We start from the raw sequence: 17,068 nt of genomic DNA on the forward strand, positions 1-17,068 counted from the left end.
TTTTTGAGACAGGGTCTCAGACTGTCACCCAGGCTGGAGTGCAGTGCCACAATCATGGCTTATTGCAGCCTCGAACTCCCAGATTCAGGTGATCCTCCCATCTCGGCCTCCTGAGTAGCTAGGACTACAGGCATAAACCACTGTCTTTGTATTTTTTGTAAAGACTTGTTTTGCCATGTTGCTTCGGCCGGTCTTGAACTCCAGGGTTCCAGTAGTCCACCCACCTCAGCCTCCCAAAGTGTTAGGATTACAGGCGTGAGCTGCCATGACTGACTAAATGTTGTCTTTTATTAGATATTCAAGTATCATAAAAGCAGAAAATATTTTTGAAGAAAAAAATTCCTGGTAGATCCAGTGGTTTTCAAATCTTCCTCATCTCTTCAAACTAAATATAGAACCCCCCCTCCTAATTTATAAATAAGATAAAAAGAAGTTGAGGCCGGCCCGGTAGCTCATACCTATAATCCCAGCACTTTGGGAGGCCAAGGCAGGTGGATCACTTAAGATCAAGAGTTCAAAACCAGCCTGGCCAACGTGGCGAAACCCCATCTCTACTAAAAATACAAAAATTAGCCAGGTGTAATGATGCATGCCTGTAATCCCAGCTACCCAAGCAACGCAGGAGAATCGCTTGAACCTGGGAGGCAGAGGTTGCAGTGAGCTGAGATTATGCCATTGCATTCCAGCCTGGGCGACGAGGGAAACTCCGTCACATAAAGTAGAAGTGGCCGGGCGCAGTGGCTCAAGCCTATAATCCCAGCACTTTGAGAGGCGGAGGCGGGCGGATCACGAGGTCAGGAGATCGAGACCATCCTGGCTAACCCGGTGAAACCCCGTCTCTACTAAAAAATACAAAAAACTAGCAGGGCGAGGTGGCGGGCGCCTGTAGTCCCAGCTACTCGGGAGGCTGAGAGGCAGGAGAATGGCGTAAACCTGGGAGGCGGAGCTTGCAGTGAGCTGAGATCTGGCCACTGCAATCCAGTCCAGGCGACAGAGCGAGACTCCGCCTCAAAAAAAAAAAAAAAAATAGAAGTTTGGGTATACGTATGGGAGGGATGTATACACCATTTTCTGGGCCCACTTCACCCAGCACCACCTACTTCAGTTCATCTTCTTCAGTTGGGTTCCCTGTGTAATTCAAGTTTCCCCTATCATAACGGAAAAGCCAAAAGAGCTGACTTTTCACACACAAGAAAGGAGAGTAAGAAGACAGTACTATAGGCCGGTCATGGTGGCTCATGCCTGTAGTCCCAGCACTTTGGGAGGCAGAGGTGGGTGGATCATGAGGTCGAGATCGAAACCAGCCTGACCAACATGGTGAAACGCTGTCTCTACTAAAAATACAAAAATTAGCTGGGCTTGATGGTGCGGGCCTGGAGTCTCAGCTATTCAGGAAGCTGAGACAGGAGAATCTCTTGAACCCGGGAGGCAGAGGTTGCAGTGAGCCAAGATTGCGCTACTGCATTCCAGCCTGGTGACAGAGCGAGACTCCATCTCAAAAAAAAAAAAAAAAATAGTATAAACATGGACAAGCGCAAAAAGCTACATAACAAATTTTAAACCCTAAACTAAATATTTATACTCCAGTGGGAAAGATGAACAAGCCAGTAACCTTAATGGCTGAAGCACTTAACTCTTAAATTTGTACTTAAGGGCTTAAGAAAATGTCCTCTACACACCTGGTCATTAGGATCTTTGTGATCAGCATTTCTCAAACTTTAAGATACACATTGGGATTTTTTTTTTTTTTTTTTTGAGACAACAGTCTTGCTCTGTCGCCAGGCTGGAGTGCAGCGGCACAATCTCGGTTCACTGCAAGCTCCACCTCCCAGGTTCAAGCAATTCTCCTGCCTCAGCCTCCCGAGTAGCTGGGATTACAGGTGCACACCAGCACGCCCAGTTGTATTTTTAGTAGAGACGGGGTTTCACCATGTTGGCCAGGATGGTCTTAATCTCTTGACCTCGTGATCTGCCCGCTTGAGCCTCCCAAAGTGCTGGGATTACAGGAATGAGCCACCGAGCCTGGCTCACACTGGGAAATCTTGTTAATAGATTACAATTAAGTGGGAGTAGTGGTGAGGCTGAGACTATTTCTAACAAGTTCCCTGGCGATACTGAGGCTGCTGTTCCTCAAATCATACTTGGGAGTAGCAATGTTCTAGAGATGATCTAGTGTTTGGTTTTTTTTTTTTTTGAGACAGTTACTCTGTCACCCAGGCTGGAATGCAGTGGCAATCTCGGCTCACTGCAACCTCTGCCTCCCAGGTTCAAGTGATTCTCCTGCCTCAGCCTCCTGAGTAGCTGGGATTACAGGCACCTGCCACCACGCCCGGCTAATTTTTGTATTTTTAGTAGATACAAGTCTCGCCATGTTGGCCAGGCTGGTCTTGAACTCCTGACTTCACGTGGTCCACCTGCCTTGGTCTCCCAAAGTGCTGGGATAACAGGCATAAACCACCGCGCCCAGCAAGATTTGATTATGACTTATCTAAACAGAGTTCCTGAAATGGTCAAGTAGCAATCTAATTCTACATTAGAACAAAATGCAAGAGATAGGCCAACGTTTAGAACTGAGGGTATAATAGGGTTTACCTGTATGAAAGTCGCTTTTGTGGAGAGAGACCTGCCCTAGTTACCGTATCACTTTTAGGGTTTCAAGGCTTCACCTCACATTCTCCAACTGAAAACATGTAAATCTGGTCAAGGTATTATGTGAACTGCCCATCACAGAGCTAGCAAGTTTTTCTTGTGTTTTTTTGAGACAGTTTCTCACTGTGTCACCCTGGCTGGAGTGCAGTGGCGTGATCTCAACTCACTGCAACCTCCACCTTCCAGGTTCAAGCGATTCTCCTGCCTCAGTCTCCCGAGTAGCTGGGATTACAGGCGCCTGCCATGACCAGCTTATTTTTTTTAGTAGAGACAGGGTTTCGCCACCTTGCCTAGGCTGGTCTCGAACTCCTGAGGTCCTGCAATCCACCCGCCTCAGCCTCCCTAAATGCTGGGATTATAGGCATGAGGAACCACACCTAGCCTAGAGAGCTTTTCTTAAAATCCTTTTCGGGGGCCCGGATCGGTGGCTAACATTTGTAATCCCAGCAACTTTGGGAGGCCGAGGCATTGCAGATCATGAGGTCAAGCAATCAAGACCATCCTGACCAACATGGTGAAACCTCATCTCTATTAAAAATACAAAAATTAGCTGAGCATGGTAGCATGCACCTATAGTCCCAGCTACTTGGGAGGCCGAGGCAGGAAAATTGCTTGAACCCAGGTCGAGGTTGTGGTGAGCTGAGATCGCACCACTGCATTCCAGCCTGACGACAGAGGGAGACTCCGTCTCAAAAAAAAAAAAAAAAAAATCGCTTTTATTTTAACTATGCAAGTCTCATTACATTTATAACCCTTTTTTAAACTTGGTCCCTTTTCTGTGGCAACTTTGTTTGTTCTTGTTTTTGTTTGAGGCGGAGTCTCACTCTTGCCCAGGCTGGAGTGCGGTCGGTGGCGCGATCTCGGTTCACTCCAACCTCCGCCTCCCAGATTCAAGTGATTCTCCTGCCTCAGCCTCCTGAGTAGCTGGGATTACAGGCGTGTGCCACCATGCCCGGCTAATTTTTTTGGTAATTTTAGTAGAGATGGGGTTTTAACATGTTTAACAGGCTGGTCTCAAACTCCTGATCTCGTGATCTCCCTGCCTCAGGCTCCCAAAGTGCTGGCATTGCCTGTAGTTTTTATTTTTTGAGATGAAGTCTTGCGCTGTTGCCCAGGTTGGAGCGCAGTAGCATGATCCCAGCTCACTGCAACCTCTGCCTCCAGGGTTAAAGCAATTCTCCTGCCTCAGCCTCTGAGTAGCTGGAATTACAGGTGCCTGGAACATGCCTGGCTAATTTTTCTATTTTTAGTAGACAGGGTTTTGCCATGTTGGCCAGACTGGTCTCGAACTCCTGACCTCAGGTGATCCATCTGCCTTGGCCTCACAAAGTGTTGGGATTACAGGTGTGAGCCATTGTACCTGACCAAGTTATATAATTTGAATACATTGTTATTAATCTGCAATAATCTGTAAGGTATTATCTCCATTTTACAGATAAGAAAGTGAAAAAATGACTTGTTCAAGGCCCTCATTGTAATAAGCAGAGCTAAGTTTGCAACCAGGTCTCTTAGACTCCAAGGCCCACACACTTTTTACTATATGACACTGCCTCCCTAAATGCTAAAGATTAAAAACTCAATGGTAGGATGAATTTTTACATCTCTATCAGCAGTGGGATTAGAATCCAAGCCTGTGAAGAGATGGGACTATAACTTGGCACCTAAATGGATTATTTTTTGTATTAAAAATTTCATAATTCCCCTTCTCAGGGAAATCTGTAAAGATAAAATATTAAAGATCTGTAGAGATAAAAAATATTAAATCCTAAAGGCAAGCCTGAGGACAGCACTAATGTGTTAATGGCTTAAAAAATGATTCCAATGTTTGCATGCCCTCAGGCCTGGGGCGTTTATTAGTGCAGGCCAAAGGGCTCTTGGGATTTCTTTTGCCTTGATGAGATATGGCAGAAACAACCTGGCGGTTTGAAGAGTGGGGCTGCAAGAAGGATTTCTGCAACTCCAATGCAAAATGATAGTCCATGTGTTCAGGCATATCCCATACTGGTACCAGGGAGCCACACTTCTCACAGGGCACTTGGTCCTCAGCAGCTAGAAGACTTGGAGTTGGGGTTGCTTTCTGAGTCACCTGCAGCGCAGATTTGGAAGCTGAAGAAGCATACATGCTTTGGCTGTTGTGTGCCAAATCCATCTCTGCAGGAGTTGCTTTAGAGGATTCTAGCTTCAATACCCCTTCACAAACAGGGACACAGCCTGGATACTCTATTGGTAAAGAGTTTGGTAATGCTTTACAGTTGGACCATGGATTTTGTGGGGGGAAAGAAACTGAAGAATTATTAAGCTGTTTCTGCTTTAGAAGCAAACTTTTCTGCTTAAAGAAGGGCTCAGTTCCTGTAGTTTGACTGGTTTGAAAAGGTAATGAGGGCTTGGACGGCGAATTGATCGTGGGAGCCTGAGTGGGAGCAGTAAGAGATGAAAGTGAAGCTTCTTTAACTTTCTGCCTTTCTGCAGCTTTTTGGAAGAATGATTCCAGAGATGTGGTTGCTTTCTTAGTGGTTGTCACCACTGGGCCACTTCCCTCGGTCTTAGCTTCTAAGCTGGTAACTGGCACCTTTAGCAGAGAACTTGGGTCACTGCTCAAGAAGCTGGTGATGTCTGTGCAAGATGAAGGGGCAGAGGCAGAAAATTTTGTAGCACAGAGGAAAAGCATTGTGAGAGGAGGAGACCTATACAGAAAGTAAAGAAATAAGATGATTAGCAATTTAGAATATTAAAATAGTGACCTATTGCTAAGTCCATGAATTGTATCTGTTTTACTTCACCATAGGACAGATTTAATCCATAGATGACTAGGATTCTGGTTCTGCCACAGAAATTGTTCTTTACTGCAGTGGTTCTCAAACATTAATGTGTATCAGAGATCAACAGACCTGGGATGACAGAGAATTTAATTTCCTAGGTGGTGCTGATGTTATGTCTCGAGAACCACTAATTTAGTAACCACTCACCTCCCGACAGCCAGAAATTATTGTTTTTTATAAGGTATCACTGGAAAGCTGCTGTAATTCAGGGTTGGGGCAAGAAATTTTATTCAGGACAACAAAAAGCTTTGGAATATTTAGACTAGAAAGACTTGAAAAAATCCTCTTAGCCATTATCCCGTTTTTAAACAGGGCACTACCTAACCCTGACTGACTTACCACTCTGGAATTTCTAGAGAATGAAATTCCACAACTGCTTTTCGTTACTAGTCCCAATTTCAGAAACATTTTAAGAAATTATTGTCATAGCTGGGCGTGGTGGCTCACGCCTGTAATTCCAGCACTTTGGGAGGCCAAGGCGGGTGGGTCATGAGGTCAGGAGTACGAGATCAGCCTGGCCAACATGGTGAAACCCCATCTCTACTAAAATACAAAAATTAGCTGGGTGTGGTGGCACGCGCCTGTAATCCCAGCTACTTGGGAAGCTGAGGCAGAAGAACTGCTTGAACCTAGGAGGCAGAGGTTGCAGTGAGCGAAGATCGCGCCACTGCACTCCAGTCTGGGCGACAGAGCCAGACTCCCTCTCAAAAAAAAAAAGAAATCAGAAATTTTTGTCATAAAGTTCCTTATTGTGTCTAATCACTCACATTTTCACGAGCTGAATTTCAGAAGATGAAACATGCTTTTATGTACAGATTAGTCCTTCAATTAGGTAAAAGGTAAATGTCATTTTAAAGTTGTTAAAGTATCGGCTGGGCACAGTGGCTCACGCCTGTAATCCCAGCACTTTGGGAGTCCGAGGTGGGTGGATCACCTGAGGTCAGGAGTTTGAGATCAGCCTGGCCAACATGGAGAAACCCTGTCTCTACTAAAAGTACAAAACTTAGCTAGGTGTGGTAGTGGGCATCTGTAATCCCAGCTACTCAGAAGGCTGAGGCAGGAGAACTGTTTGAACCCAGGAGGCAGAGATTGCAGTGGGCCGAGATCGCACCACTGCACTCCAGCCTGGGCAACAAGAGCGAGATTCCGTCTCAAAAAAAAAAAAAAAAAGTATCCCACTATCCTCAGGTGTCATGCTTTGGGACAGTCTTATAATCAGATAATTTTTATGCTTCCTTGTGCATCACGGAGTTTCACACGGTTGGTGAGTAGTATTCATTGTAGTTTGTCAATTTATAACTTTTCAAATAAGGTTTCATGTGTACATTAGTACCATGGTTGTTATTTGGTTTTGTAAAACTTCAGTATTTGAAAATAAATACATCAGGAAGTATTAAGTAAATTATTCTAAGAACAAAGACTTTATGTATTTATTTATTTATTTTTGTTGTTGTTGTTGGAGACGGAGTTTCGCTCTTGTTGCCCAGGCTGGAGTGCAATGGCGCAATCTGGGCTCACTGCAACCTCCACCTCCCAGGTTCAAGCAATTCTTCTGCCTCAGCCTCCCAAGTAGCTGGGATTACAGGCACCCACCACCATGACTGGCCAATTTTTGTATTTTTAGTAGAGACAGGGTTTCACCATGTTGGCCAGGCTGGTCTTGAACTTCTCATCTCAGGTGATCTGCCTGCCTCGGCCTCTGAAAGTGCTGGGATTACAGGTGTGAGCCACTGTGCCCGGCCCTATGAACAAAGACTAAGAGACTTAGTCTTTATGGGTCTGTACATATAATTGTACTGCCAATATATTTAGATAAGTAATAACTTAAGTGATTAAACTTTGATTTTATTTTGTATAATCTCCAATATACATCTGTAAGTGAGCAACCGACTTACCTTTCTCTCATAATTATATTTCTATTGTGAATTTGCAATACTTTAAAAAAAGTAAGGGCTTTATTAAATATGTAATTAAAGGATTCCAATCCTGAAAATCATTAATATCTGGACAGAAAATGAAGATGCTCCAAAAAGAGGCTTATATTTCATGACCAACAGAAGTGAAGTTTACTCATGAATATGACATTCAGTATAAAAGCAGTGGAGCTTCTAACTGAGTTGGGATGTCGATAGAGATTATCAGTGAACACAGGTCACCTTTATAATCAAGAAAGATGCTTTTAGGATAGAACAATCAAGTAGTTTGAAGTTCCCAAATGTATCCTTGAAATTTGAGCCCTGTTCTCCAAGTGCAACTGATCATTTCCCTGACCAAGCCAATACAGGGTAAGGGTCTAACCTTCTCCTGGGAACTGGAATGTATCAGCTGTAGGCAAAGGATCTGCGCTGAGCTATCTTGTTTCTGAGGTTGGTACTGTATTTTCTCCCAGAGTAATAGGTACTGGTAGTCTGAGTCAGAGTCTATCCCAGATGGAAGAGCTCAGATGCCCACTACTTTTAGAGCAAAGACAAGGCAAAGTCTCTTCGGAGAAGATGAGCTAGAAAAGAACTCACCATTCTGTCTGGATTCCAGAAGTATTACAGTTCTTGATGACAGTAAATGCATCATGGCTCATCTTGTGAGCATCATAGCGGGTAAGGGCACAGCAGCGGCGCAGGCTGCTGAGGCGTTTGTCTCCTTGTACACGAATGCTCACAGCCAGCTGGGTCGCTACCCTGTCATTCTGTGGATGGGAAGGGATGGAGACCAGAAATAAAGTTATGAGGAGCATCTGAATTCTAGGTACTGAACTGCAGGAGAGGAAATTAAAAGAACCAGGGTGACAATGGTTTGGAAACAGTAGTTTAAAAGTCAAGAATAAAGGTAAACTGAGTTCTGCAAAGAGTAAAGATAAAATATAAAAAAGAGAAAGAAGCTAGGCATGGTGGCTCACGCCTGTAATCCCAGCACCTGGGGAGGCTGAGGCGGGTGGATCACCTGAAGTCAGGAGTTCGAGTCTAGCCTGGCCAACATGGCGAAACCCCATCTCTACTGAAAAATACAAAAAACCAGCCAGTCGTGGTGGCAGGCGCCTATAATCCCAGCTACTAGGGAGGCCGAGACAGGAGAATTGCTTGAACCTGGGAGGCCGAGGTTGCAGTGAGCCAAGATGGCGCCATTGCACTCCAGCCTGGATGACAGAGCAAGACTCTGTCTCAAAAAAAAAAAAAAAAAAAGAATCTATATATAACAGAATGCATTTTCTGAATAGAAGTCTGATTACATGGTTCCACAAAAAAATGTTTATGCTATTTCTGGGTGTAAAAAGTAACTGAAGAAGACATAATTTGGATTATGGAACATCGGAGTATCTGGGATATTTTGACAGATGATGGGAACAGGACAGAACAAATGAAAATGGGACTCACCTGAATGTTTTTCATGGTGTCTAAGCAGGACAATTATAACAAATATCTACAATACTAGATACTATTTTGTGACTGAAGGAAGGTTTCAGGTAATTGTCTGAAAGCAAAGTGGAACTAGCCTTCAAGTCATATCTTTTTTTCTGCCCTGGGGCTCTTATGGTAAACAAACATTCACCACCAATTCCAGAAGTTTCTACCAATACCTTTTTACAGCTTATCTGAGAAGATACCATGTAGTGAGCCTGCCTTGAGAGAGCAAGATCATGACTCACTTTTCAATGAAATCTGAAGCATCTGAATACTATAATCTCAGCAAACTGAGACATAATGGTCAAGAGGCAGAAATATAAGGTGAAAATTCTACATAAGGGACCCCTATCAAAAGATGCTAGTGAGAAGAAGTACTCCTAAGGAAAACAAGCTAAGAGCAGGAACTACTTTTTGGATACATCTGTACAGATTGATATATCTTGAGGGAATACAAATTGGCAATTACAAAGGAGTACTTGTTGACTAAAATTATTCAACTATAACTGCATGCCTAGACAGTGTCTAGAGATGCAGGAGAGAACAAAATAAAGTCCAGGTCCTCATGGATCCTATGTTGTAGTGGGAACTATAGATAATAATAAATAGACATGTAACAAATGACCACAGAGATGAGTGCTATGAAGAAAAACAGAATAAAGCAGAGAGTGATGGAGGCTGCTGCTGTGACAGGGTAACTAGGGAGGACCTCCTGGAGAAGGTAAAACATGAGCAGAGATTTGAATAAAGCAAGGAAGCAAATATTAATAATATATGAACAGTCTCCAGGGCAAAGAAACGGGAAGTGCTGAAGTAAGAGCTTAGTGTGTTAGATAAAGGGAAGGAAGCCAATGAAGTGGAGACTAGAATAAGTGAGGGGAAGATAAAAGATGGGGTCAGAGAAGTAGCAAGAAATTAGATTATATTTGGCTTTATAGAATTACTTTAAAAACTTCCTTAATATGCCTTAAGTGTGAAGGGAAACCACTGGAATGTTTTAAACAGTGAAGTGATAGGATGTGCTATGTCCTGAATTATTTTTGGCATAAAGTCCTTTGAAGCTTAAAGACAGATTTTTAGGGATCCCCTCTGGATACAAAGTGGGAAGAAAAGGCTAGGCACAGTGGCTCATGCCTGTACTCTCAGCACTGTGGGAGGCTAAGGCAGGAGGAGTACTTGAGCCCAGAAGGTTGAGGCTACAAGGCTGCAGTGAGCTAAGGTCGTGTTACTGTGCCCCAGCATGGATGACAGCCAAGACCCTGTCTCTTAGGAAAATAAAGTGGAAAGAAAGGTCCCAGGGGCTTATAGAGAGATGAGAAACAAGTGCCACCTAGTGGGCAAAAGCTGAACAGGGCGATAACGCAACTGGATCAAATCCCTCTTTATGATGCCTACCAAAGGAACAAACATTTACCACCAATTCCAGCTAAAAAGCAAACAAGCAGTTTTGGACTATTCTTGACATGTACAGTTGACTTGTAGAACTCCACGACATTTCAAAAGAAAGGATGCATCAAATCACGTATCTGACGAGGGACATGTTAAAACTCAATAATAAACAGACAACTCAATTTAAAAGAGGGAAGAGGATTTTCTTTTTTCTTTTCTTTTCTTTTTTTTTTTGAGACGGAGCTTTGCTCTTGTCGCCCAGGCTGGAGTGCAATAGCGCCATCTCGGCTCACTGCAACCTCCACCTCCCTGTTCAAGAGATTCTCCTGCCTCAGCCTCCTGCATAGCTGGGATTATAGATGCCCGCCACCACACCCAGCTAATTTTTGTATTTTTAGTAGAGACAGGGTTTCGCCATGTTGATCAGGCTAGCCTTGAACTCCTGACCTCAGGTGACTTGCCTCAGCCTCCGAAAGTTTGAGCCACCCCTCCCGGCCCAGGAAGAGGATTTCAACAAACATTTCCCAAAGATATACAAATGTCCAACAAGCACATGAAAAGATTATCAGAGAATATAAGTCAAACCATAATGAGATACCATTTCACACCCACTAGAATGGCTAAAATCTAAAGTCAGTAACAAGGATGTGGAAAAATTGGAACCCTCTTATATTGATGGTAGGGATGTGAAATGGTGTAGCCACTGTGGAAAACAGTCTGGCGATTCCTCAAAATGCTAAACATAGAGTTACCATGTGACCCAGAAATTATACTCCAAGGTATATGCTGAAAAGAAAACAGATATCTACACAAAAACTTGCAGATTTTATTCATAATAGCCAAAAGTGGAAATAATTCAAATGTCCATTCACTAATAAGCAGATAAGCAAAATATGGTACATATTAATACAATAGAATATTATTCAGCCATAAAAAGGTGTCAGTTCTGGCCAGGTGTGCTGGCTCACGCCTGTAATCCCAGCACTTTGGGATGCCGAGGCAGGAGGATCACAAGGTCAAAAGATCAAGACCACCCTGGCCAACATGGTGAAACCCTGTCTCTACTAAAAACACAAAAATTAGCGGGACGTGGTGGCGTGTGCCAATAGTCCCAGCTACTCGGGAGGCTAAGGCAGCAGAATCACTTGAACTTGAGAGGCGGAGGTTACAGTGAGCCAAGACTGCACCACTGCACTCCTGCCCGGTGACAGAGCAAGACTCTGTCTCAAAAAAAAAAAAAGAGTAAGTACTGATACACACTACAATACGGCTGAACCTTGAAAACATGTTAAGTGAAAGACTTCAAGCCAGTCACAAAAGACCACATTTATATGAAATGTCCAGAACAGTAAGCAATGTAGTGGTTGCCTAGGGCTGGGGGTAGCTGGGAGAGAAAGGGGGAGTGACCGGTAATGGGTACAAGATTTGTTTTGGGGTGATAAAATGCTCTAAAGTTGATTGTAGAATAGTTGTAGAACTCTGCAATATACTAAAACCACTGAACTATTTTAAATGGTTGAATTTTATGGTATGTAAAGTATATGTCAATAAAGCTATTTTAAAAGGAGAGAAACTGCCAGGTGTGGTGGCTTATGCCTGTAATCCCAACACTTTGGGAGGCCAAGATGGGCAGATCGCATGAGGTCAGGAGTTCAAGATCAGTGCAGCCAATATGGTGAAACCCCATCTCTACTAAAAATAAAAAAATTAGCCAGGCGTGGTGGCAGGCACCTGTAATACCAGCTACTCAGGAGGCTGAGACAGGAGAATCACTTGAACTTGGGAGGCGGAGGTTGCAGTGAGCCAAGATTGCTCCACTGCACTCTAGCCTGGGTGATAGAGCAAAACTCAGTCTCAAAAAAAAAAGGAGAGAAACTAATCGTCAGATGTCTTTAACATTAGAAAGAAAAATGTAAATGATCAGAATTTTTTTTTTTAAGTCAAATATACAGAGACAGAGAATAAAACAGTGGTTACCTGGGATGGGGGAGGGGAGGAAGAAATGGGGAGATGTAAGTAAAAGGACATAAAGTAGCAGACACGTAGGGTGAACAAGTCTATTGAGCTAATGTACAAGTGAGGACTATAGTTAATAAAATTCTATTAGGGATTTTAAGTAGATTTTAACTACTTTTTTTTTCTTTTCAAAAAAGTATGTGAAATGATAGATATGTTAATTTGCTACACTACAGTAACCATTTTACTATATGTATCCCATAGCATCATGTTGTAAACATCAAATATACACAATAAAATGTGCTTACAACTGCCACTACTGGCTGGGCATGGTGGCTTATGTCTGTAATCCCAACATTTTGGGAGGCTGAGGTGGGCGGATCACCTGAGGTGAGGCATTCAAGACCAGCCTGGCCAATATGGTAGAACCCCGTCTCTACTGAAAATACCAAAAAAATTGGCCGGGTATGGTGGTGTGTGCCTGTAATCCTAACTACTTGGGAGGGTGAGGCAGGAGAATCACTTGAACCAGGAGGCGGAGGTTGCAGTGAGCCAAGATCATACCACTGCACTCCAGCCTAGGCAACAAGAGGGAAAACTCTATGTCTCAAAAAAAAAAAAAAAAGATTTCTTAAAATTTCCTCCTAGCAAGACCCTGTCTCTACAAAAAATAAAAAAATTTAGCCAGTTGTAGTGGCATGCACCTGTAGTCCCAGCTACTCAGGAGGCTGAGTTGGGAGGAGAGCTTGAGCCTGGGAAGTCAAGGTTGCAGTGAGCCATGATTGTGCCAGTATACTCAGTGTGGGAGATAGTGACACCATGTCTTTTAAAAAAAAAAAAAAAAAAGGAAAAAGAAAAAGAAAACAGATATTTCCTATGCTAATACTTTTTTCTGTCTTTGTTCCTGCTCCATAAGGTAAAGAGCAGCTGATACGTAAATCGCAAAGCCTACCCCAAGAATAAAGAATAAAGAATAAAGAAAGAAAATCTTACATCATTTCGGTCTTTAGTCAGTCTCTCCTCTAGTTCCTGGGCTAACTGCAACAGCCACCATTGTACCTAAAAAAGTATTGAGACTTTAATATTTCATTTAAACACTCGAAGTCTATTAAGAACTCGATGGTGTATTTGTTCTTTCTTTTCTCCCAAACAGAACTGTGCACAAAAGACTCCCCATAATCAAAGGATCACCAGATCACAGAAATGTTCCCAGTCCTGCTATCCTGCCCTAGCTCAAGTCTGTCATTTTCTTTTCCTGCTGGTTTGCCATCAGGTGACTTTCAAGCATGTTCCAGCTCTGAGAAAAAGGCAAGACACAAACTTGAAGCATAATATCCTAAGCTTTCCAAGTCTCCATCTAGTAAACAAATGAGAAATTCCATTTTATTTCGATGGAAGAAAGGGAAAAAAGTAATCATCATAAACTAGTCAATTTCCAACCCAAGGAAAGAACATCTGTTTTCTTCATACTTTATAAAGGTCTCCTCTAACCTATTAAACCTTCCACAGCTACCAAAACCTACCCACTGACCCCTTTAAAAGAGGTAATGTTCTGTCAAGAATGCCTGCTTACCTGTTCCCGAGTAGCAAGAGCTGTTTTTCCTGGGAAGTTCTTACTACAGCCAATGGTTTTGGGTAGTTGCCTGGGTTTAACTGGATCATGTTCAATCCCTCGGCACATGGCATACAGCCAAGACCTAATAAGACCAGAAAAAAACGTTAAGGTGAAATTAAGTGATTATTCTTGTTAAAACAAAACCAAATAACTAAAACCTTGTCCAAAATTTAGTGTACTGGACCTCTGACAAAATCCTGCCCTTCTCAGTAAATTCCAGTGCAATATATGGACAAGGAGAACACTGGTTCTACTTTCTAAAGCCAAGTCATCATTTGTATTTTTGGAAAAATGCCAAGTAAGCCACTGATTCATATCCCCAAGTGTGTGTGTGCTTGCTAGGGCATTAAACAAGCATTTTAAGAGAATATAGCATCTCAGCATGCATGAATGATGTAATTAGTATATAGTCAGGCATCAAAGTAACAAATCCTATCTATTAACCACCCAGGTACGTGGAAAAAACTAGTCTAGACTGATAGGCCATAGTGACCCAAGATTTTAAAGCAAGAAGGACCAGTGAAATTATCTCAAGAAACAAATGTTAACCTAAAGATAGGTCTAGATTTTACTAGATGCTTTTGTCTATATTTGAATATTGCATCTCCATAAAGTTTATGATTAAAAAAAAAAAGAATCACTTACCCATTCTTCTCCCCAAAATGACTCTGGAGCTGGGATTCAGTGAACTGTGTCAGTTCACCCATGTATTCTACCCCTAGGATCTCAATGACAGAGGCCCCTAGCTTTCCTCCAAGATTACGGCTGATAACAAAGGAGACAAAGAATTGATAGGTCACATCATAAATATCTAATTAGCAGCAAACATAAGACATTCTACTTTGTAAGTAGCTCTCCAAAAGGTTCAGGACAAATGAGAGCATATATTCTGGGAATTCAGTTACTCTGGGAGTTAGAATTTGAGGAGAAGATTAACAATAACATAACCAAAAGGTTAAAGTCCTTGATTAACTATCAAGTAAACTGTATATAAAACTTTCAATTGTACAACACCTGCTGTCCTGTTTGGGGATTAAAATCCCAAACACAAAATAAATCCCTTCCATGGCTAAAACTTTACTTAATATATAATCTGGCCGGGCATAGTGGCTCATACCTATAATCCTAGCACTTTGGGAGGCCAAGGCGGGAAGACTGCTTGAGTCCAGGAGTTTGAGACCAGCCTTGGCAACAGAGTAAGAACCCAACTCTACAAAAAAAATTAAGGCCAGGTGTGGTGGCTCACGTCTGTAGTCCCAGCACTTTGGGAGGCCAAAGCGAGTGGATCTCTTGAGCCCAAGAGTTTGAGAACAGTCTGAACAACATGGCGAAACCCTGTCTCTACAAAAAAATACAAAAAAATTAGTTGGGTGTGGTGGTGTGCAACTGTAGTCCCAGCTACTTGGGAGACTGAAGTGGGAGGATCACTTGAGCCCAGGAGGCAGAGGTTACAGTGAGCCGAGATTGTGCCACTGTACTCCAGCAAATTAACTGGGCATGGTGGCATGTGCCTGTGGTCCCAGCTACTTGGGAGGCTGAGGCAGGAGGATTGCTGGAACCCAGGGGGTTAAGGCTGCAGTGAGCTCTAAATATAAACACGAGTCAGCTGGCACATGGCTCATGCCTGTGAATCCCAAGTACTATTGCGGAGGCCAAGGCACGGCCGGATCACTGCAGGCCAGGACTTTGAGACCAGCTGCCCCAAAATAGGTGAACCCTCGTCTCTACATAAAATACAAAAATTAGGCCGGGCGGCGTGGCTCAAGCCTGTATCAGCACTTGTGAAGGCCGCAGACGGCGCATCATGAGGCGTCAGGAGATCGAGACCATTCCTGGCTAACCAGTGGAAACCTGTCCTGCTACTAAAAATACAAAAAACTAGCCGGGTTTTGGAGGCGTGCTGCGCCTGTAGTCCCAGCTACTCGGAGGCCTGAGGCAGGAAAGAATGGCGCGGAACCCGTGGAGGGGCGAGCTTGCAGTGAGCTGAGATCCGGCCACTGCCCACTCCAGCCTGGGTGACAGCAGCAAGACTCCGTCTCAAAAAAAAAAAAAAAAAAAAAAAAATTACAAAATTTAGCGGACGTGCGTGGCATACAGCTGGGGCCCAGCCTACTCAGGTGGCTGAAGCAGGAGACGCTGAACCCAGGAGGTGGAGCGCTACAGTGAGCCGAGAATCGCATGCCACTCACTCCACCTGGGCACAGAGCTTGGGAAGACTTCCGTCTCAAAAAAAAAAAAAAAAAAAAAAAAGCGTAAAATTCTTTGGCCTTAGGCCTTGAGGCTTCCCTATAATCTCTTTCTAGTATCTTTTTAAATGCATCCTTTTCAGTCTTTATTTCCATTATCTTCCTCAATATTGGTTGCAGCGAACTACTTTTTTTTTAGGTTTTTTTTCCAGTCACTGAAAATATCTCATTACTTCCCCTCTTGTGCTAAAAATCTCCAAATCACGTTACTGCTGCCTGCTTTTTGTTTTGACTCCCAAATTGCCTGCCAAAATCTCAAAAACAAAATCCATGCCTTTTTATAAATCCTTCTCCAAATACTCCCTTCTTTTTTGTGAAGTTTGCTTCTACCTGCACAATTCATTTATCAATATACAGTCTTATGACAGCCACTTTTTACTATGCTTTTTACCTGTCCTTTCTACATATTATAAATCCTTCAAAAGCCACACAACTGTTTTTAGCACAACTGTTCATTTGACTTGGCTTCTTCTCTAATGCCTACTTTTGGGAGCGAAATTCAGCAGCCCTGAACACCTGATTTGCTATAGAGAAAGAAAAGAAGGCATAAAGATCACTGTTTTTACTTAAATAACAGACTGAATAAAAAGTCTAGAGGGAAGTTAAACATACAGCTAAAACTTGATTTTATTTATTATTATCTATTTTTTTAAGACGAGTCTTGCTCTTGTCACCCAGGCCTCGGAGTCCAATGCGCCCATTTCGGCCTCACGCAACCTCCGCCTCCTGCGGTTCAAGTCTCCTGGCCTCAGTCTCCCGAGTAGCTAGTGATTACAGGGCCGCCACCACCGACCTCAGCTAATTTTTGTTATTGTGTTAATAGAAATCGGGTTCACCATGTTGCGCCAGGCTGGTCTCGAACTCCTGACTTACAGGTGATCTCCACCCACCTCGCCCTCCCAAAGTTTGGGATTACAGGCGTGACCATCACACCTGGCCTATTGATTTTATTTTTTTGTAGAGATGGGCGTCATCGACTTAGCTGCTTAGGTGTGTGAC

At 43.1% G+C, this 17,068-nt stretch overlaps 1 protein-coding gene across 1 annotated transcript in view; it reads right to left on the bottom strand.

Annotated features, from left to right (window-relative positions):
* Positions 1 to 4,153: 4,153 nt before the first annotated feature.
* The window catches only part of POLH (DNA polymerase eta), a 36,045-nt gene continuing 23,130 nt past the window's right edge, over positions 4,154 to 17,068 (bottom strand). Inside the window, exons 7-12 of the mRNA XM_017878290.1 lie at positions 16,554 to 16,593; positions 14,469 to 14,588; positions 13,782 to 13,905; positions 13,202 to 13,267; positions 7,982 to 8,151; positions 4,154 to 5,333 (exon numbers count right to left, since the gene is read on the bottom strand). Coding sequence (XP_017733779.1) covers positions 4,439 to 5,333; positions 7,982 to 8,151; positions 13,202 to 13,267; positions 13,782 to 13,905; positions 14,469 to 14,588; positions 16,554 to 16,593 — 1,415 coding nt within the window. The 3' untranslated portion in view covers positions 4,154 to 4,438. The remainder of the gene's footprint in view (positions 5,334 to 7,981; positions 8,152 to 13,201; positions 13,268 to 13,781; positions 13,906 to 14,468; positions 14,589 to 16,553; positions 16,594 to 17,068) is intronic.

The sequence above is a fragment of the Rhinopithecus bieti genome, unplaced genomic scaffold, assembly GCF_001698545.2.
Source record: "Rhinopithecus bieti isolate Rb0 unplaced genomic scaffold, ASM169854v2 scaffold_9981, whole genome shotgun sequence".
NCBI classification, from domain to species: domain Eukaryota; kingdom Metazoa; phylum Chordata; class Mammalia; order Primates; family Cercopithecidae; genus Rhinopithecus; species Rhinopithecus bieti.